Source organism: Lemur catta, chromosome 6, assembly GCF_020740605.2.
Source record: "Lemur catta isolate mLemCat1 chromosome 6, mLemCat1.pri, whole genome shotgun sequence".
Classification (NCBI taxonomy): domain Eukaryota; kingdom Metazoa; phylum Chordata; class Mammalia; order Primates; family Lemuridae; genus Lemur; species Lemur catta.
This window is the reverse complement of record NC_059133.1, coordinates 56,028,524-56,049,617: the sequence shown is the minus strand read 5'-3', so window position 1 is coordinate 56,049,617 and position 21,094 is coordinate 56,028,524. Positions and strand designations below refer to the sequence as shown.

At 54.9% G+C, this 21,094-nt stretch overlaps 1 protein-coding gene and 1 pseudogene across 1 annotated transcript; both read right to left on the bottom strand.

Annotated features, from left to right (window-relative positions):
* Window positions 1-364: 364 nt before the first annotated feature.
* On the bottom strand, window positions 365-11,039 carry KRT82 (keratin 82). The gene is made up of 9 exons (XM_045555165.1): window positions 10,581-11,039; window positions 8,502-8,710; window positions 6,140-6,200; window positions 5,465-5,560; window positions 4,926-5,090; window positions 2,309-2,434; window positions 1,447-1,667; window positions 1,179-1,210; window positions 365-606 (listed from the first exon to the last, which is right to left on the bottom strand). The coding sequence occupies exons 1-9, from the start codon at window positions 10,983-10,985 to the stop codon at window positions 365-367; spliced, it is 1,557 nt and encodes a 518-aa protein (XP_045411121.1). The 5' UTR covers window positions 10,986-11,039.
* A 1,764-nt stretch (window positions 11,040-12,803) lies between these two features.
* On the bottom strand, window positions 12,804-20,744 carry LOC123640554 (annotated as a pseudogene).
* Window positions 20,745-21,094: the final 350 nt, after the last annotated feature.

Below are 21,094 nucleotides of genomic sequence, written 5' to 3'. Positions count from 1 at the left end.
TGTGGGGACACTTCCATGGGGTAATCCACAGGCAGAACTATGATGCCCTCTGGCCTTCTGGGGGCATCGCCATTCCCCTGGCCCAGGGGTCAGGAGTGATGCGTTCTCTTTCTCTGTCCCCCATCTCCACCCCAGGGCCCAGCTCAGGCTCTGGACACGCTGAGTGAACAGCTTAGAGTGACTGGTGAGGATAAGGAGCGGGCTGAGGGGCAGCTCAATTCCCAGGGGACACCTGAGGGGAGTCTGGAGCCGAAACAGGAAGGTGGGGCTTTGGAAAACCCTTGTCTTCAGCCCTGGTGGGGTGTGACATCCAGGGCCAAGGGCTGGGGCCCTGTCCCCGGGGCTTCCAGCCTCTGGGGCGGTGCTAACACTTGTGGCTGGAGGGGCTGCTCCCAGCGCTGAGCTTCGTGCTGGAGCCCCGCCCGCCCCCACAGCCCAGGAGGCCCTGGGGCTCACAGGGGATGTAGAGTTCACCGGTGCCCACGACACTGCAGCCCCCGCTGCTCCTGAGGACGCTGGTGGCCCCTGGGCAGTACTCGGTCCTCAGCACAGGCGTGCTGACGCCGCATGGCTCGTACAGGACAGCGCCTTTGGAGCTGCTCACGGCTGTGGGAACAGAAAGGGGTGCTCAGAGCCCCGCACTGCACAACTCTAAGGCGATTGCCCTGACACGTCTCAGCTGGGCCATTCCTCCCACCTGCTGCCACTCACCTCTAAGGACACGCCCATTCCAGCCACCAACTTCCATGTCTCCTCCCCTCGAGCTACATGAAGTGCTCAGAAGGCAGCCACGTGCCTCTCCTTTCTCCCCAGAGCCTTGGCCAGGCCAGGCCTGATACCTGCTTCACCCTCTCAGTTTCTACTTGTCTTATCCCTCCTTCCCGAGCCTGCTTCAAATCCTCTTCCTCTAGAAAAGCATCCTCCTGTGAGTACGGCTCCTGTGACTTCTGGACCCTGAAGCACTGGGACCATGCTTTGAATCTGCTCCCAGTCCCGACTTCCCAAAGCTGTGGGAGCGGGAGAGCATTGCCATCAGCCCAGCTCATGGCAGACAGAGCTCCTCCTTTGGGGTTGGGGAGGCATCAGAGGTCTGGGGAGGGGTGGTGTGGGTTGTCTGTGTTGGGGCGACCAACCCCCCCAGGACCCCAGAGCCCTCAGGGCATGGCTCATCTACTTACAGATGTTCACCGGCCCAATGCCTTCGCACAGCCTGGGGAGAAGAGGAAAAAGAAGACAGGTAACTGCATCGAAGAGAACTGGGCTGAAAAATGTGGCATCTCCCCTCTCCTGCCCTCTCCACGGACCACATTAGTGATGAGGGCCTGCAGACTGTGTGCTGTGCGGGTTTTCCATGACTGGGGAGGGGTCATAGCAGCAGCAACCACAGGAGGGCTGGGCAACATGCATACCTGGTGCCTGGTGCTTAACCCTCCCTCACAGGCTCACCTGTGCTCCTCGCCCTCCAGCAGGCGCCTGTAGGTGGCGATCTCGATGTCCAGGCCCAGCTTGGAGTTCATCACCTCCTGGTACTCCTTGAGCAGGCAGGCCATGTCCTGCTTGGCCTTCTGCAGAGCCTCCTCCAGCCCCGCCAGCTTGCACTTGGCATCGTTGAGGGCCGCCTCGCCCTGCTGCTCAGCCTCAGCTATGGTGCCCTCGAGTTTGCAGCGCTGGGGGAGAGGGCACAGAAAGGCGTCACTTGGGGCCCTGGGACCCCTGAGATGGACTCCCGGAGAGAACACGGTGGTGGGTGCAGGCCCGGTTCAGATTCTCTGTGGGTTTCCTCCTAGGATTGTGGCATCTGGTTCCTCCAGGCAGTTGGGACTGGTTTTCTATCCAAAACACCTCAAGGAGATCTGAGATTTTCCTCTTAGCTATACTGAGCAATGTCTTTGGGGCTAATAGATTTTAAGCGCCTGGCTGGTCTTCACTAACCTAGCAGAATAGAGTGGATCTGATTTTGTGAGCAATTCAGAGTCACCTTGCATTTCAGGATCACGAGATTAGAGTCTTTGAATGCACCATGGAGAACGTCTTTTCTATATTTCCATCTAGTGCAACACCCCCTGCCACTTCAGCCTTGACAGGAGGTCACCTGGCCTCTGCCAGGACCCAGCCCTTTCCTGAGCCTGCTCATCCTGCGTTGGCCAGCTCTTTTGTAGAACGGGCTTGGGTCCTCTTCAGTGAGGAGCCGCAAGGTCACTCCCTCTCCAGCAGTGCTCCCAGGGAGGATTGGACATGCCCCACGTGGTCCAGAGGGCCGGACATGCGTTGAAGGCTCTCATGGCAGGGTGGCCCTCCCCCGCCTCACCTGGGCTTTGACGGTCTCAATTTCCTGCTGCAGCCGCTGGATCAGCTTGTTCATTTCCAGAATCTCATTCTTGCGGTTGCGCAGGTTGTCACAGTGGTTCCCGGCTGTCAGCTTCAGCTCCTCATACTGCGGGACAGAGAGGTCAGAGCCCCAGGCCCACGTGGCGGCATCTCCTGCCCCCTTTCTCGCTGTCCCGAGGCTCTGCTCCTGTGACTTCGAGCCTGGGAGGTGTCTGGACACTCATCCATGTTCTGCTCCCCGAGTCCTCTCCACTGCTGGTCAGGTTTGGGCTCCTCACGTGGGCTGCTCCTTATTCCCATCCCACCTCTGAGCCTTAAATCCCTCCCAGACACTGAGACCCCCCCACTGCCTGTTTGGCTGCTCGGTATCTGGCCCTTGTCTCTCTGCCCCAGAGCCCAAGGTTGCCCAGGGGGTGTCTTTTCTTAGATGTCCCTCTGGACCTCGGAAGGGGCTGCTGTGCTCAGCTGGGCTCCCCTAATAGACCACGTCTGCCTGTGAACATGAGGACATTTGCGTGTTTTCCCTCGAAACTATCAAACCCAAAAATGCGGTATTATGTCCTACCTGGGCTTAACACTTTTTAAAAACACCTTTGTATTCTGAATTCAGTTTGTGAATAATATGTGTAGATTCCATTCATAGATTTTTAAAAATGAGCAACTTTAGATTTTCTGATAATGGATGGGAGCATCTTGAATAGAAAATGCAAAACAAGAGATAAGCTTGTAATTACTCTCTTTGGCTCCTTTGTTATTTACTGTGGCAAAGCCTATAGTTGCTTAATAAACATCCACGCTCCCCTTCTTCTTCAAACAGAATCCTGCTTTTATTGGGGGTGGCCAGTGAGTGCAGATAAGAAAATATTTTTCTCAGCCTTCTCTAATCAGTGAGATCTACGGCTGTTGCTGGGTAGGCTGCTAGGAAAGCTGTTTTCAGAGTGGGAAGGACTCAGTTGGCATGGGTTTTTTTCCCCTTTGTCCTGTCTGATGTGACATGTGAGGCATCACAGCTATCTTGGGAGGCAAGGCAACCGTGAGGACGAGCCTTGTGCTAAGGATGGCAGCATGGAAAGCTAGAAGAGTCCTGGGTCCCGACGGTGTCATTGAACCCTGTGTCATCCTGGGCAGCCTAGTTTTGTACTTCAAGCTATCTGACAAAAAAGTAACAATTGAATTTGTTGTTTTTAAACTTTCTGATTCTCATAGCTAAATGGAATCCTTAATTAATAGACTTGTCTTCATGATTCTGACTTAGGAGGATGGGAAAATGAGGTGGCTGTATTCCCTGAGCCCACCTGACTGATAGATGGCCCAGGGCAACCAGAGAGGGACCAGCTGGGATGAAATCTGGCTGTGGATGGCCACAGACTGAGTCACCAGCAGCTGGCTCAAGGCCAGGGTTTGATACTTTTGATCCCCACAGAGCTCCAGAAGACAGGCAGAGAATCACTTGGAATACTCCCTGGGCAGTGGTACCCAACGTCTTCAGGAAAAAGTGCAAAGGCCTTAGCACAGCTCTGCAGATGTGCTGTGCTCCAGCCCCAACCCACCTCTCCATCCCCATCTCCTTCATAGTGCACAGCCCCACTTTCATCCTTTAGCATCCCAGCTCCTGCCTGGCACCTCCTCCCCCATTCTTTGCTCACTGAAGTTTTACTTGTCCTTCAAGATCAGGTCAAATGACAATGCCCCTGCCTTTCCAGACACAATTTGGTTCTTTTGTCATCAAGCTTCCTTAAGCTGCTTCTCAACCTTCGCAACCTTTTCAACCTAGCACTTTATGCTACCTCATATTTTGGTTTGGCAAGCCCATCCTTCCTGGCTACCTATTCAAAACTGCACTCCCATAACACTCTCTACGTGCATTGTGATTTATTTTCTCCATAGCACACATCACCATCTAACTTATTTGTCTTGTTTATTGTCCGTCCTGCCCCACCACCCCTGCTCCTGCACCTGCCTCTGGAAGGGAAGTGACATGAAGGCAGGGACAGGTGTCTGTTCTGTGCCCTGCTGGATTCCCAGCTTCTAGAACTGTGCTTGGCACGTGGTGGATGCCCAATAAACAGTGTTGAATGAAGGAGCCGATCAGTGAATGCATGCATGGTGACTTGCACAGACAGGGCAGGTGACACCGGGATGATAATGTCTGTTGAATTGCTTTCAGGCCCCCCTCCCCCCGCCCTCCCAGCAAGCCCCTAATTACTAAGTCTGGGGCCACCTTAATCACCGTTTCTGCCCCACCATTAGTAACCACCCCATGCCATCAGCCTCCACCCACGAGAAGCCCACGGCCCTCTTCGCCATCATCGCCAATTAGTATTTATTGAGTGCTGCTGAGAGGAGCACGTCCGGTGAGTCTGCAGGTAAATAAAGCTGTCACCCTGGCTCCCCAGTGACAGGCCTGGGCAGTCCATGGGGTCCCTCCCACATGCTCTGCAGGGACACAGCCTAGGGCCTGGCAGAGATGGCAGGGACTGGGGTTCATGGGTCCCCTGCCGTGTCAAAGCCCTCATTAGCTCCTCATCCACTTCCTGGGGGAGAGAGAGTCTGGGGGTCCTTCCCTCGTCTGCCCTGTCCCTGCCCCATGGCCTCACCCGGCACTGGTACCAGGCCTCCGCTTCGGCTTTGCTGCGGCTGGCAATGTCGTCATACTGGGCCTTGATCTCGGCGATGATGCTGTCCACATCCAGCTCCCGGCTGTTGTCCATCTTCACAATGACCGAGGTCTCGGAGATCTGGGACTGGAGCAGGCAGATCTCCTGGGAGGGGCCAGGTGAGAAGGTGTGAGCGCTCTGAGGGCCCAGGTGCAGAAATGGGAAGAACCTGCTCAGACCTTTCCACAGCAGATTTGCACAGAACCCTGCTATACCTCGGGCTTCGGTCATCAGTGGGCTCCTTGTCCCCACGCTCTAGTTACCCAGAGCTCTGTGGAAACTTTCCCAGAGAGGTCGGCCAGCTAGGGATCTGGACGATCTGACTTTTGGGGGTCTCACTGCCTGAGAGCCACCTCTCCAGTGCTGATCTCTCCACGTGCTTGCCCTGACCCATCCCCGCTGGGCAGATGCTTCCCAGCACCCTTGCATCCTGGGCACCAGCCCCTGACCGACCACCCGGGGGGCAGTGCCACTCGTACCTCCTCATACAGGCCTTTCAGGAAGTCAATCTCCTGGACTAGAGCCTCCGCGTTGGTCTCCAGGTCAGCCTTCATCAGGAAGGCTGTGTCCACCTCCTGCGGCAGAGCAGGGACAGAACCATGACCTGGGCTGGGGCCAGGCGGGGGCCATGCCTTCCACCCACTGGCTCACCTCCCAGGCAGGCTGGTGGCAGGTGCAGGCATGGGGCCCACCTTTCCTCACTGAGCCCATGTGGATGTGAAGGGGTGATGGAGCCACCGTGGGAGAGGGCCCCTAGTCCCGGGACTCCATGCCTGGGCCTGGGATCCTGATGGGGAGGGATCTGAAGGGAGTGGGGCAGAGGGGTGCGGCAGGGGGGGCATCTGAGGAACCATCTCGATTGTTTAGGGGTTTGCATCAGAGCTTTTGTTTTGCTTCTGATTTGGCATTAATCCATGTCCAGCTGCCAGGGAAAGGCTAGACATGACCCTTCCCCAGCTTTGGCCCCCATGAGTTGGGAGGTGGAGGCCAGGCCAATCCCTACCCTTTTGCCAGGGGCAGGGGAGAGGGGGCTGGCCCAGGAGTCTGGGGGTGAGGACCCTTTAGTGGGGTGAGTGGGCTGCAGACACGTTTAGTCATGGTCCAGGGCTGGCGGGCCAGCTCAGGGCCTCTCCTCCCTGAGCGCCCTCCCTCACCTTCTTCAAGGCAACAAAGTCGTTCTCGACACAGGGACGCAGGGAGAGCTCCTCTTCATATCTGATGGAATGGGCAGGAAAAAACACTGTAGTCGGGCATGGACTTTGGAAGAGGCCTTGGTGTCAAGCCTTTTGGGTGACTCTGCCTGTCACTGAGCACCCTGGGGAGTCACCAGGTCCAGCCCTGTCTCTGGTCACCTCTCGCTCCTCCACCCACTCCAGGTAGATGACTATTACTGTGGCTCCTTACAGATCCTTTTTAAGTTTATCCCTCTCTACTCCCTAGGAGCCTGTGCCTGCGATGAGCCATCCTCGGGGAAGTCCTCCGTGAGACCCCCTTCACCCTGGCTGCTGAGGAAGCCCACTTCATCCAGCTGCCTCCTTTAGAAGGTGGGGAAGGCTGTGCTGCACACGCAGCTGTCCTTTCTGAGTCACGGACATTCCCAGTGGGCCCCGTGGCCTGGCCCTGCCTGCCGTCCAGTTGCAAGGTAGCAATTACCACTTCAGGAAACACACAGAGACAGCCGACTGCTTCCTCTAAGCACCTTGGGGCTCCTCGGCCCACTCACTGCCCGCCAGGGGCAGAGGGAATCAGCAGGGCTTCAGTCTGGCCAGGATGACTAAGGGGGGTGAGCAACATGGATCCACTAAGAGCGTCTCCTTTTTCCAGCAGAACTCTGACGTGGCCCTGACAGCCAGTGCTGTAGCCTACCGCCCGAGTCTGAGTCCCAGCTCTGCCACGTGCTGGTTGTGGCCCAGCTGGTTAAGTGCCTTGGCCTCTCTGCATCTCATCATCTACTGTTCCATCATCTGCAAAGCGAGGGTCACACTGTCCTGCCTCGCAGGCTGCTGTGGGTTACCATATCACATGTGTTACTAGGACAGTGCCTGGCACAGGGCCAGTACTGTGTGTTTGCTACTATTGTTATCATAAAATGCAAGTTTGACCTCATCCTTCTTCTATTGTTCCAGTTTTAAAAGCTCAAGTTCTCATCTGGAGCTGCAAATCGTGTGTCCTGGATTTACCTTGCTACTTAGCCCTCAGGAAGGGCACTGTTCCTGCTGAGAGGCCGGCCTCCACTTCTCCCACAGCCTCCCCACATTTCACCTGTCACAGTCTGCTAGAGTTGTCCCCTCACCTGGCTTGCTCTGGGCCTTCCTTGTCACCTGCTCCTGTCCCATCCCCACTTCTAGGGTCTACTCTGGACTCCCCTTTTATAAGAAGCCATTGGAATGAAAGTTAGTTATCCTTCAAGGTCCAGAAAAGATGGCACCTCCTCCAAGAAGCCTTCCTGGTCTCCTTCTGCTCCCTCCTTGCATTGGGATTCCTCTCCTCTTCTGCCCTGTGCCCTGTTGCATCTGCTGGTGTGTATGCCCAGGGGGTCTGGGCATACTGGATGGGGGCATCTTGAGGGCAGGAGCCAGCCTCTTCCCTCTCTATAGCACCTGCACTTCCCAGCACAGTGTCTGGAACCAAGTAGGCACATGGTTGACACCTGCAGCATGACTGCCCCCAGTGGGGCTCCAGTCCACTGATCCGCATCCCTTATGACCTGTTGCTTTCAGTACATTTAAACTTTTCTCCTTAATGGAAAGATGTCTGTCCAACTCTCCGCACCCACGTGCACTCCCACGGGGCCCAGGGCCCAGTGAGGCAATGTATCTGGGCCTCAGCTTCCTGCCAGCACTGGCTCTCCTGGCCAGCAGGCTCTTAATTACCATATGCTTATCAACCACCTACTCCAAGCTGTGACTCAGACTCTAGCGCTTGCTCTCAGGGAGGGCAAGTTTGCAAGATAGAAAACAGGAACCACAAAGAACTTGGAAGTGACACAGGGAACTAGAGCTCTGATAATGAGGAGGGAGGTGATCTGCAGCCTGAGATTTCCAGCAAGCCAGAGTCAGGGGCTGAGAGAAAATGTGGGCTGTCGGCCTAGATGTGGTGGGAGAGGGGCTGAGAGGGGGCTTATCAGGCAGAAGGAACAGCAGGAGCAAATGCTTCCAGGGAGAAGGCCTGGGGAACAAGTTAGTCTTTTGGGGAATAGGAGGTATCAATACTTCAGCATCTGCAAGGGGATTGATGGAAGCGAAGGCAGAGTAGATGGTTTGGAGCAGGGACCTGGAGCTCCAGAAACGGCAGGTGAAAGAGCTTGTTTTACAGCGAGAGCAATAATGAGGGCCTATTTAGGCAGGGAAGTGGGAAGGCAGATGAAGACAATGCATGATTTCTGACCTCCTGTGTGCCAAATGGGATGCTCTGCCTACATCATCCCACTTGATTGTTCTGCGCCCAATGAACTAAGCTATGGAACCTGTAGCTTGCCCCGAGTTCCCTGGTGGGGTGAAAGCAGAGCCAACTCACTTCTTCTTGTAGCCCTCCAGCACGTTCTGGAGGCTGCAGAGCTCCGACTCTAGCCTCACGTGCTCCCCAGACACGCAGTCCAGCTGCCGCCGAAGGGTGCAGATGTAGCTCTCGAATATAGGCTCAATGTTGCTCTGGCAGCACCTCTGCTGCTGCATGAAGTTCCACTTGGTCTCCAGCAGCTTGTTCTTCTGCTCCAGGAACCGGACCTGTAGCCAGGAATGGGATGTCACCGGGCAGGAGGGACCATAAGGACCATGACTTGGAGAAGGCAGTGGAATGTGTTTGTGCTCTCTCTCTCAACACACCACTGCCAATGCACTAGAATTTGCAAAAATCATAGTCTCCACACAGTCTGGCACCTGAGGGTATGTGTCTCTGTGGCTCCCCTGCCTGGCGGAGCTTAGGAGACCTCGACCTTCCACTCAGGGGTTGTGTATTGTAGTGGAAAGGGTACTGCCCAAGAGGCCTGGGGTAGGTCCACATTCCAGCCCTGCCTGCCTGCCTCTCACTACCCTTGTGACCTTGACCAAGCCATCCTATTCCTTCGAGGCTCACTTTGATCCCCAAAGCTCCTACTTGGGACTGTGCATGGCAAAGCACTCTGTAAATCTTCATGTTGATGTAAGAATGTGTGATGCTGGGAGTCAAGGCTTTCTTTTATTGCAGCCCAGAGGCACTCAGGGGAGAAGGTAAGGTCAACGGTTTTGTGCTAGGAGTCTAAGCTCCTTTCACCTACTCTGCTGCATCCTGCCAGCTGTCTCTGAAAAAAGTTCAGGTCATAGTAATGTGGAAGCTGCTAGCCCACCTCCCCCCTTTTTGTGGATTGGAAACTGAGATTAGGAGAATTTGAGTGAGTTGACCATGGTCACCAGCTAGTCATTGACAAAGGGAACATGGTCTCTAGTCTTTGCTCTGGGATTTTCCACATGGTGCATCCTCTCTCAAGAAAACTTCAGGAGTGATGTTGCCCTTTTTATGGTCGATGGCCACACCAGCAGGAGGCTCCTGGCCTTACAGAAGGAGGTGTGATGTTGCTGATGATCCGGGCCCATGTCGTTGGAATGAGTTTATGGCCAGAACTTAATAGGCTTTAAAAATGAAACTGTACATGTGGCTAAACAAGTACTTTGTGGAGCACTTTTGCTTGTATTACCTCCTTCAATTCTCCTGCCACCTCTCTTCTACCTCCCCACTGGGCAGCAGGCTCCTGAGGCCGAGAGAGGAGTGGCTTGCACAGGGATTCAGCGTAACAGGAGTGGAGCCCACACCAGGGCCCAGGTCTCCTGACTTCTGGCCCAGGACTCTTGCTCCTAAGCCTTAGGGTCACCAGAAACACCAGCTCAGCCCTTGGCAGGGATCCTGACCCCAAGAGCCTCCCTAGGGTGTGGGGACAGGCCCAGGGGCAGCTGAGGGATGCCAGCCAGTTCAGCGCATTCTAAAGGCAGCACCTCCTAAAGGCAGCACCTCCACATTCCCCGTAGGCTTTCACAGCCGTGGCTCTGGAGTTGGCAGATGTAAGACTTTCATGGCAGTCACCTGTGCCTCTAGCTCTGACTGCTCCAATTTTTCCTCATCCCAGGCCTAAGCAGACAGCAAATTCCAGGTCTTATGCCCATCCTTGCTTCAAGACCAAGAGTCTTGACACAGCTCAGGCATACAGAAGACGGTTCTATCATTTAAGCCTCATCAGAAAGGGCTTCTTCTGCCTCTCTGGTCATTCCTTTCAGTATTGCTTTGGAAGTTCCTCTTACAGTGTGACCTCCAGCAACCTTGGTGACTTTGCCAGAGAGACATGACATATTAAAAAAGGACCACTGGGACTCAAGCATTATAAAAGTGATCCACGTAACTTAAAACATTTGTACTCCCTTAATATTTTGAAATTAAAATAAAAGGACTGGGAGCAGAAGCATTCAGTGTGGAGTCTGACCTATCCAGCTTCCAAAGATTAGTGGCCAGGGACTGTGGGAGAGGCCAGTGGATAAACTGTGGCTTCCCTGGGCCGGAAAAGGACCAGATGACAGATCTGCAGTGGATCCCGCCCTGAGGCCCTGGAGCGCTGGGCCTACGCCTTACCTTGTTGATGAAGGATGCAAAACGATTGTTGAGGCACTTGATCTGCTCCTTCTCGTCCCTCTTCACCCTCTGCACGGTCGGGTCGATCTCCAGCTCCAGCGGGACCAGCAGGCTCTCGTTGATGGAGACGGGGGTGATGCAGGCAGAAGGCCCACAGGTGGCTCCCACTCGGTACCCGAAGCTGGGCAGGACACACCTGGAGGCGACCCGGGGCCTCCCGAAGCCCACGTTGCACAGGCTCCGTGAGCCGAGGCAGCCCAGGGCCCGGAGGCCCCCGGACCCCGATGGCCGGCACGGCCCCTTGCTCACTGTGTGGTGGGTGACCATCCGGGGCATGACGGCCGAGTAGGAGCTGAAACTCCGACTGCCGCATCTGGAGCTCGGCTGGAAGGAGCGGCACGACATGGCAGGAGAGAGAGGCAGGGAGACGTGGCCCTGGAGGGAAGGACTGGGGCAGGAATGAGCCGGTTGTGGCCTGGCTTTCCCCCCTTTTATTTGGTAGAGAGATGGAGGGCTGAGCTGGGTCAAACCCCAAATCAGGTTTATGAGCTTGGGATATCGGCAGCGCTAAGTAGCAAGGTGGATAATTAGGGTAGCCAAGAGCAAAGCGAAGGTGCCAATGGCCAGTGCTGGTGGGCCCTATAAAAATCCCGCTTGTCCTCCTTCCCTGTTTACGGGGGCGATGAAAGAGGCCAGGCAGAGGAAAGGGAGAGTCGGGACTTGATGTCATTTCATAGGAGAGCAGGGGGCAGCGTGAATTACATGCCCTGACTTCCTGGGATTAGAGGGCAAGTCCCACATGCGTGAGGATGCTCTGTCTACTTCCCAGCTCCCCCCGGCTGGCCAGGCGGAGATGGGCATGTGTGGCCCTTCACAGAGAGCGCAGGAAGGCTTGGGCTTTAGGTTAAAATAGGGAAGAATTCCCTGAGGTGGATTGAAACCAAAGGAGGTTGGAGCTTTATTATCTTTAAAAATAAGATTGATCTCTGTCCCCCTTGGGTCATTTGAGACTTATGCAGGATGGAGCAAGTGATGTTCTGAGGTCCTTTTCAAAGCCGTGCTTTCTAGACGGTGGGTGAGCAAAGCAAGCCCAGGTCTTGCCATTCCCACCTCCCGAGGAGAGTCCCTTTCCTGGGTGAACGCACACTGACACCCTTGGGAGGCACGCCATGTGGGACGCTTCCCTTGCATGGGCTGGGTGGGGCCCAGGCCCAGGTATGCTGAGAGGCAGGGCAGGGAATGAATGACATCTAGGAGTTCGGTCAGGTTGTCAATGTCAGAGCGCAGCTTCTGCATCCCTGGTTCAGCTCGGAGGTCTCCATCTTGGGGGTGTGGAGGGCGTCCCCGAGCTGGTGGGCAGAGCGCCGCAGCCCCCTGTGCTGGGTGGAGGGAGAAGCAGGCCTCGGGTGGGGCACGCGCGCAGCAGGCAGGGGCAGCCAGGCCAGAGAAGAGAAGGCCGAGGCTTCCCAGGGCCCCAGAGGCGTTTAACGTGCTGCTTGGAGACGCCCTGCTGGGCCCCACCTGCCCATCAAACCTGCCTGCATTGGCTGTGGGCTCTGCCCCTCATTTCCAGACCCACCGGTTTCACCCCACAGCTGGACAGCTGTGGCCATGCTCTTCCTCCCCCTCTTCCTCTGCCTGGTCCTGTGCCATGCATCTCACCTTCCTGAACTCAGCATCATACAGAGTACCCATCACTTTTCCTGTGTGTTTATTTGTGTTCCTTGGCACTACAGGTTACATCCCCAATGACTCCCAGCTCGGAGTGTTTCTGTCACCTGGAAAATCCCATTCTGTGACCCACATCAAGCCCCTGTCCCTACCTCCTCGGCTCCAGCCAGTTCTCTCTCCTTTCTGGCTCCTCTAGCGTCTCCCACACGGCACTGAATTCTCCCTGTCCTCACCCTTCCTCTCTCTTCCCGTTGGCACTGGAGGCTAGCACTGCCCAGCTGTCCCTTGTCTCTGTGATGCAGGGCATTGGAGGCGTGTCTATCTTCCTCTTGGCAGAGGGACTGACCACCTCCCACCTTTGTGTTGCTGTTCCGCCAGGGCCCGAGGTAGCGCTCAGGACAGAGGGTGAGCCCCACGCCAAACTCAGATCTCGTCCACTCCATCAGACCGGGATGTCCAAGAGGACAGGCTCCTACCCTGTTTGCCTCTGAAACCTCAGTTCTCTGTGCTTGTCTACTTGGTTTGGCCTTCCTGCCTCACCTTGGTCTGCTACTAGGACGGGCTGCGGTTGGCTATGTCTTCTTCACACTGGGCCTTCACCTCAGCAATGATGCTGCCCAGGACCAGGTTGCAGTTGTTGTCCGTGGACAGCACCACAGAGGTCTCAGAGACCTGGGCCTGACGCTGAGCCAGCCCCTGTAGTTGGGCCCAAAGGAGAGAGCTGAGCAGGTGTGTGTGTGTACTGGGAGACTGTGTCCTGCCCCGGGCATGCACTGTCGGGGTGCAGTGCCCTGCTTAGGTCCTAATGTCTGGAGAAGACATTGGGCAGGTCACCAAGTTTACAGCTGTTCTTTATCATCAGCTCATCTGCACAGGGGAGCAGCAGCACAGGTAACTCTTGCCAGAATTCGCCAGAAGCCACTCCCGTCATCAAGGCAGCGCACCTTGCTGTGACCTGTCAGTACCACAGTGTCTCATGTTCTGAGAAAATACAGCCCTTCACACCAAATGAAGAAATTATCTTGTGAAAGAAAATTGAGTCAGAAGGAGCCAGAAAACTCAGCCACTTCCCAATCCTGTTTCCCAACGTGGCTCCTCCCTGCTCCTCGGGGAAGGCAAATGGAAATCAGCTCGAACGGCAGAAAGGGCCCCAGACCGGGAGATCCAAGTCTTGGATCTGCCGAGCAAGTTGAGACAGCACCCTGGTCTCGGAGAGGCGGATCATGACACTGGCCTCGTATGATTCCTGCGGGGATTAAATGATGTCTATATGAGATGGTTTTGGAAACGGTAAACCCACAATTAATTTGTTAATGATCACTTTTCAGAATCATCTAAAGCAGTGGTTCTCAAAATGTGGCCTCAGACCAGCAGCGTCAGCCTCACCTGGAAATTGATTGAAATGCAGCACTTTGGCCCATCCCAGACTTACTGAACAGAGTCGGTGTGGTAACGAGACCCCTAGACGATTCTGATACTCTTTAAAGTTTCAGAATCACTGTTCCAAGGCAAAAATCTAAGTAAAAATATCCCTTTGCTCTCTTTTATTAACAACTGGTCCATACAATTCCTCTTTCAACAACTTATTATTTTGTTGTTTTTGTGCAGCAGTTAGTTTTTCTCAAATAGTTTTTCCTGGTTGCTGACCTGGTTTGAAGGCTTGCTGGCTGTGGCTAGTTCAGAGTCAGAAGCCAATACTACACTTGTTGACGAGAACAAGGAGGGAAAAGGAAGACTTTGTGTCCCACGTGGGCTGTGGGGTCGTCATTGAACCTACCCAAAGACTTAGAGCTGACTCTCTGGGTTCTGGAACAACGGGACCAGCTTCCGTTGGGTATCCGGTGTATGTGACCCACCGGCATATCTCCTGTCCTTACCAGGTCTTCCTGAGGTGCACATCCACCCTACGCCCCCCCAACAATCCCCCCCTCACCACATTGTCCCAGCCACACGGGCCTCCTCTGGGCACTCCTGGGTCACACCTGGGGCCCTTGTACTTCTAGGTCCCTCCGTCCCTGCAGCCTGGCTAAAACACTGTCCCCTCCCACCCCCCACTGTCTTTCTGGCTCACATCCTCAATTCCTTCAAGTCTCTTATCCAATGTCACCTCCCCACTGCCTGCGATTGCTGTCTATTGTCATTTCTCCTCATTGGCCCCCTCATGCCGGAAATGGTACGGTTATTCGATCACTCTGAATTGCCTGTCTCCCCCTGTCACATCAGCTTCGAGAACTTAGGGGCTGCACGGTGCTTGCTCAGGGCTGTACCTGCAGCCCTGTGAAGAGCTTCCTGGTGCTGCACAAAATGTGTCTTCGGGAGAACGCGGCAACTACGTGTGTGCTTCCAGAAGCACCTGAGGGCTCACTACTGCCGCTTGATATGTGTAATCGTGTCATCTTGCAGTAGCTCTAGGAAGAGCAGCAGGTAAATTTGGGCTGGGCTGGGTGAGTCAAGCTGCTCAGAAAGTTCTATGGAAACTTCAATGATAGGCAGCCGGTCCTTCACCTGCCCAACAGAACATGCCTGGTCCAGGTGGTCAAGGCTGAAGTTTTCACCTCTCCTCACCTGCCAGCTGCCCCAGGGAACCTCCTTTTCTCCCTTGGTAGGGGACGAGGAGCACAGCGAAGACCAGGGAAGGAGCCAGCAGCCCCTGTGCCCAGCTGTGGCCCTGCCCCCTGCCCCTGGCCCTCCTGGCACGGTGCTGGGCACTCACCGGCTCGCAGGAAGCTCTCAGGAAGTTCATCTCACCCATCAGGGCGTCCACCTTGGCCTCCAGCTCCACCTTGATCATGTAGATGGTGTCCACGTCCTGGGCACAGAATATGCTGTCACTCTGGGTCCCACCCTTCCTGGGCTAACCAGCCCCCTCCGCCTGTGAGTTAGGTGGGAGAATTTCAGCTCTTGAGGGCAAGGGCATTTGTCTATTCTAGGCCAAGGAGTGGAACTTGGTCGGGAGGGAGAAGGTACAAACCGTGTGAGGACCAGGGCTCTCAGGGACACCCATCTGCTCATCAGCAAGTGCCACGTGGGAAGGTCTCCCATGTCAATGCACATAGTGAGGAAATCCTGTCCTGGCACTTGGGCTTCCACTGCCTCTGGGCTCTCCAAGCCTCTCCGAAAGCCGGCATGGCTTCCCGCCCCCTCGCCCCTCTGCCTGGTCCCCTCTGTCACAGACTGCTGCTCCCTTCTTCCTCCTCCAGCTTAGCCCTGGGGCTGGCTCTGAACCCCACCCCTGGTTTGTGTGCCCCACCAACAGAAAGGCCTAGAACTCCATGGCGTGGATGCCTGTCCCCGCCCCACCCCTATCTTCCCAAGCCTGAGGGTGTTCTGGGAACTCGGCTCAGCACAGGCCCATTGTGCCTCCCCTCTGCACGCTGCACTCCCTGTGGGGAGGGGGCTGGTGGTGTGATTTGCAGCTCAGACTCTGGGGTCCTGGACCCTGACTCACTTCTGATTATCTGAGTAACCCTGGGCAACGTTCTTAGCCTCCCTGAGCCTCAGTTTTCTCACTTTTAAAGTCAGATCTGCTCCTAAGACATGTGCAAATTGAGTATCGCCTTGTATGCATGACCACTGGCCAAGCGGCAGATGCACTGCCCCAGGGGGGCTGGGAGCCAGCAGGGAGCATCTCCGTCCACTCACCGTCTTGAGCACCACAAACTCATTCTCTGTTGCTTTGCGTCTGTTGATTTCCTCCTCGTACCTGCGGAAGGATGAAGTGGCTGTGGTTAGAGTGGGTTCTGGGAGTGAGGTCAGAGCAGCGGGTGTAGTGGGCAGCCACTGGTGGGGCGGCACAGCGGACTCAGAGAACAACGTACTGTCACCTAGCTGTCCTGTCACACACGTGCCTCCAACCCCCAAACCACCACCCCATCAAAACAAAACAGACCATCCCTCACTCTTTCTGAGCTTTCTTTTCTCACAGCTTGACTCCTTAGAGTACTTGGGTCCCATAAGGAACGCGCATGTTTCCTCCTTTTGCTTTTCCTGTGGCCTTGCCCCAACCCCAGCACAGGCAGTGAGGGGGGGACAGAGAGCTCGGGAAGAGGCAGCAGTTCCCGACCCCACAGCGTCCTCATGTTCCCTCGCTCTTTGCAGCCACACGGAACCAGGCCCTAAGAGGCAGAGTCTTCTGGCTAACAGGAGCCCCCTGCTCCCACGTTTCTCATCCTTCAACTTGCCCCTAGGCAGCAACCCCCCCTTCCCCCCAGTGGCATGCACAGGTGCCCCCAATCATGATCTCTGGGACAGAAGCTTCACTTCTGCCCAGGGGACCCATTCCCCACCAGCCCAGCCAAGCACCACCGAGTCCAACGCCCCCGGGGTGCCGGACAGCTGTGGTTTGGACCTTGGCCCCTCTGAGACCGGCTGAGTGACCTTGGGCAGGTCCCTAACCTCTCAGGGGCTCTTCCCCATCTGGGAAATGGGAGCTGTTCTTCTTTCAAACCCACAGAGCCCTCTCACACACTGTGTACGCACCCAGAATGCTCCCTGCTTTCGTGTCCCCTCTCCTGCTCAGTGGAGTCTGAAGAGATCTCTTCCTGCCATTGAAACTTCAGTACTGTGCTTTCTCCCATGTGCTCTGGGGAAACCAATTTGGTTTTCCTCATTGTTTCTTTGAGTTGCCGTTTTGTTAAATTTGAATATCTGTTCTTCACCTAACTCCATACAACTGTCCTTGTCTTTGGTGTTTCCCGGCCCACAGTCCCTCTGCTGGAGGGTGGCATCAGGTGGCCCTGAACAGGCCACTCAGATGCTACAGGAATCTTCCCTGGCCATCGACCAGGAGCACACTCTTCCACATGCTCGCCCCCTCCCCTATGCCTTCATCTTTTCAACCTTAAGCTTTGGTCTTCTCTTCCAGGAAGCCTTCTTGGATTGAAACACTGTTACTCTGCATTTGCATTGTATAAATACATTTGCATATTATAAATTATCTGTCTGTACTTGCTTCTCTTGTCTGGGTCTGTATCACTACACACATACCTAATCATAAATACAATAAAAATAGCTAACACTTATTCACACTGTGCACCTTACCAAGTACTTCACATGCAAGTGCTGATTTAATACTCTCGACCACCTTATAAAGAAACTGGGAGTTAGAGGCGTTAAATAGTTTTCCTGGGAGGTCATTCAGCTAGTAAGAGTCTAAAGCCACTGACTCTAGATTCCACAGAGCTGTGTCATAGAACTTTCTGCGAAGGAGGAAATACTCTCTATCTGCGTTGGTTACGGGACCCATTAGTGACATGTAGCAACTGAACACTTGAAATGTGGCTAGTGTGACTGAGGAGTTGAATTTCTAATTTTATTTAATTTTAATTAATTTAAATTTAAATAATCCAATGTGGCTACTGGCTACCCTGTTGGACCTCACAACTCTAAAACCTGAACTTGTGCTGTATTACACGCACAGTAACCAAAATTCATTGTCAAGTTACTAATTTTGGTGTGACCAAGAGAATTAGAAATAAATTAGAACAAGACAAATGAGAATTACGAACAATAAAAACAAGAAATATATCTACTGGCGTGAGCATTTGAACATTACGTTCAGTGATGTGAGTGTGGTCCCGGCCGAAGGCAGCAAATTCCTCTCTCGTTTTTGTTCCCCAGCCTCTTGACCAGGGGTAAGGTTAATATGGGAACACTGCAAGTTAGCAATGAGACTTAGATGAAAAAATGTGAGAGTGAGATTCTTAGGGATTAATTCCTAATTCCCGAGTTGGCACTTTGTATCATCTTGGGTAAGTCTGTTGCTGTCTCAGAGCCTTATTTGCAGAGTTTAAAGGGCGTTGCATGTATCAAGCTCTCTGCACCCATGTTAGTTATCATTGTCTGTGGCTTCAGCCCCTCGCTAAAGCCTCAACATTCTTGACCACAAGGCCCAGCTCTCTTTCTATTTTTGTATCTGTTTCTGATTCCACCTCTATGCCCTAAATGTGTCCTGTTTCCCCACTGGACCGGGCACTTCTGAAGAGCAGAGCCTGTTTCTCCTGCTCCCTCTGGCCTCCCCGGAGCCATCTTGAAGTCCTCCTCCCTCCGCCCTGCACGTTCTCCAGCTCTGTCCCCAGCCTGCCCCGCTCTCCACCCAGGCAGTCAGCTGCCGCCTGAGGTTACTGATGCAGGCTTCACACATGGGCTCGAAACTGGCCCTGATGGTTTTGGTCTTGGTCTCCAGGACTTTGTTCTGCTGTTCCAGGAACCACACCTGCCCCAGCCGTAGGTAAGAGACCGTGAGGGCTTCTACGCAGCAGCCCCCCAGGGGTCTCTGGGATACAGGACCCCCTAACAGTGCAGGCGGGCTCTGCATGGCCTCAGGGGCCAGGTGGCTGCTCTGCCTCCTCTTCCTTGGCTGGGAAGGAGCCTGGAATACAGACAGCCAGGCATTGTTGGTGCATTGGGCTCAGGAGACTGTGGTGGTTTGGCTTGGAGAGGGGAGAAGCATGAAGGGCCAGGGGAGCTGGGAGCCATCCGAACACACCAAGCCAGGCTGAGGTGTGAAACTTAAGAAAGGGGCACTCCACCAGCATGTTACTGGGGAAGGTTTTGATTCCCAATAAATGGACAGGAGGCTCTTGGCAGGAAGTTTAGTCTGCCCATTTTCTTTCTGATGTGGTTTCTCTAGATCTAGAATGTGGACTCAGTTGCCCACACTCTCTGAGAATGCTGGAGTTGCATTGAGGGGACCTGGGCACAGTCCTGCTGTGTCCTCACCAGCTGTGGGGCCTTGGGCAAGCCCCTCCCTCACTCTGCTCTCTCAGTCCCTGTGAGCTTGTGCAGCTAATTTAGGTTTCTTGAATCACCCCTCTCTCTCCTCAGCCTGAGGGGCAGCCTTGGGAAATACACATAACCTTCCCCCTTAAACAAAGCCTCTCCTCTGGGAGTACCTAGAGTGACGCCCAGCCTCAGGCCATGAAGGAGCCCTGACTGCCCAGGGTCTTTAACAAAAGCATCCTTTCCTCTGTAGCTCCCCTGTTGTCAGAGGAAGCAGGGGGGTCCTGGCTCCAAGTGCCCCCTCTATCACATGTCCTCCTTCCCCACATCTCCTGCAGATGAAGTGAGGAAAACTGGAGCCCATGCTGTGCCTGTCACAGCCAGGTACCCGGAAATCTCACCTCTGCTGGTGCAAATACCAGACCAGGTGGGGTGACATGGGATGATAAAGTTTAGGAACCAGAGCCTCAGCAGTGCCTTTGGTTAGGTCTACACATTCAGAGATCTGGTCCATGTGATGAAGCATTCTATATAGCCTGTTAGACCTGCAAAGGGAACCTCGAGTCCATCTGTCCAACCCACCCGAGTCCTGAGAAGTTTGGTGACTGTCCCAGGAGTGGGGACCAGATTGGAAGCCAGACTGGCTGCCTCTTAGTTTAGCACTCTTTCTTCCGGGCCCCAGACATGGAGCCTGAAGATCCTTGAATTGATTCTTCACAGGCAAAACCAACCAGCTTCGCTGTGCAATGCTGGAGGTGCCACACAGAATAGTGTCACGGAGGGGCTGTCTCCCAGGGCTGAGAAACCCCTAGGACGCCAGGCCGTGCAGCAGGGAGGACTCAGGCCAACTTCCCAGTTTTCCTCTTGCTGCAAGAAAAGGGCTAAATGCTCCGAGTGCACCTTGCCATCCACTCAGCTTCCCAGACGTACACCTACTCCCACAGGAGGACACGCGTCCTGCTTAAACTGGGCAAGAAAAAGTGGCCCCAGCCCACTTCCATGAACGGAACTCGTTATCCTTCATTCCTTTATCTCCTTCTTTCCAAACGGATCCGCTTTAACTGTCTAACTGTAAGCCAAATCCATGGCCACGAACCATCAGAACAACAATGTCCTTGCGGTGGGTCAGGGAGCTCTTGAGTGTAGAGATGGGAATTTTTCTGCTCCCACCTCACCAAGGTGGGAAACCACTCTCTCCTCCTCCCAGCCAGCCGACTGCCCAGCTCAGAACAGCACGGAAAGCAGAGATCCCTGGGCAGCAGCTGCTTCCCTGCTTCGGACCCCACCTGCTACTCGCCTTGTTGATGAAGGAGGCGAACTTTTTGTTGAGACTCTTGGTCGCTCCTTCTCCTCCTTCCATACCCACTGGAGACAGGGGTCGATCCCCAGGTGGAGGGACATCAGGAGGCTTTGGTTGACGGTGACCTCATAGATGCTCCCAGCTCCAGGGACCATCCCACCTCCAAAGCCTACCCACTGCTGGCTCTCCCCACCCTGTACCCTCTGGCCCCCACACCCAGTCCATAGCCAGCACCCCCAAAGCCAGCCTGGCTGGAGCAGCAGCCCCCACTGATGAAGATTCTCTTGCTGCCCCCAAGGCCGTGCAGGCTCCTCATCCTGAAGCCGTCCCTGAAGCCGCCCTCGCAGCAATTCCCACCTGGGGATGGGAGACAGGGCTGAAGCTGGGCCGGCAGGCTGGGAGGAGACTGGCCAAGGAAGCACTGAAGTTCCGAATGCCTCTGACTTGACGGTGACAGAGGATCCTCGGGTCATGGTGGGAGCTGGTGCCAGAGGGTCAGCGGAGCGAAAGTGCCAAAGGGATGAGGAGGTTTCAAAGTCTAGGTTCCCCAAACTCTCCTTGACTTTTATCCTGTTCAAGAGCTGGGCTTGGCTGGAGAAGATCAAAGACCCCCCACTCTGTTGAGTTCATCTCAATGGCGTGTCTGGTCACAGCCCACCTTCCTGTCCCACTGATCACCATGGGAGCACCCTGCCCAGGGCAGGGCCAGGCCTGGGGATTGGGGCCTGGGGCAGGCCTGAGTTCCCAAGCCCCCCACCCGCCCAGGCTCTCAGCCGTGCTGTGGACACTCCCACTGCTTCCTGTCCCAGCTCCCATCTCTGCT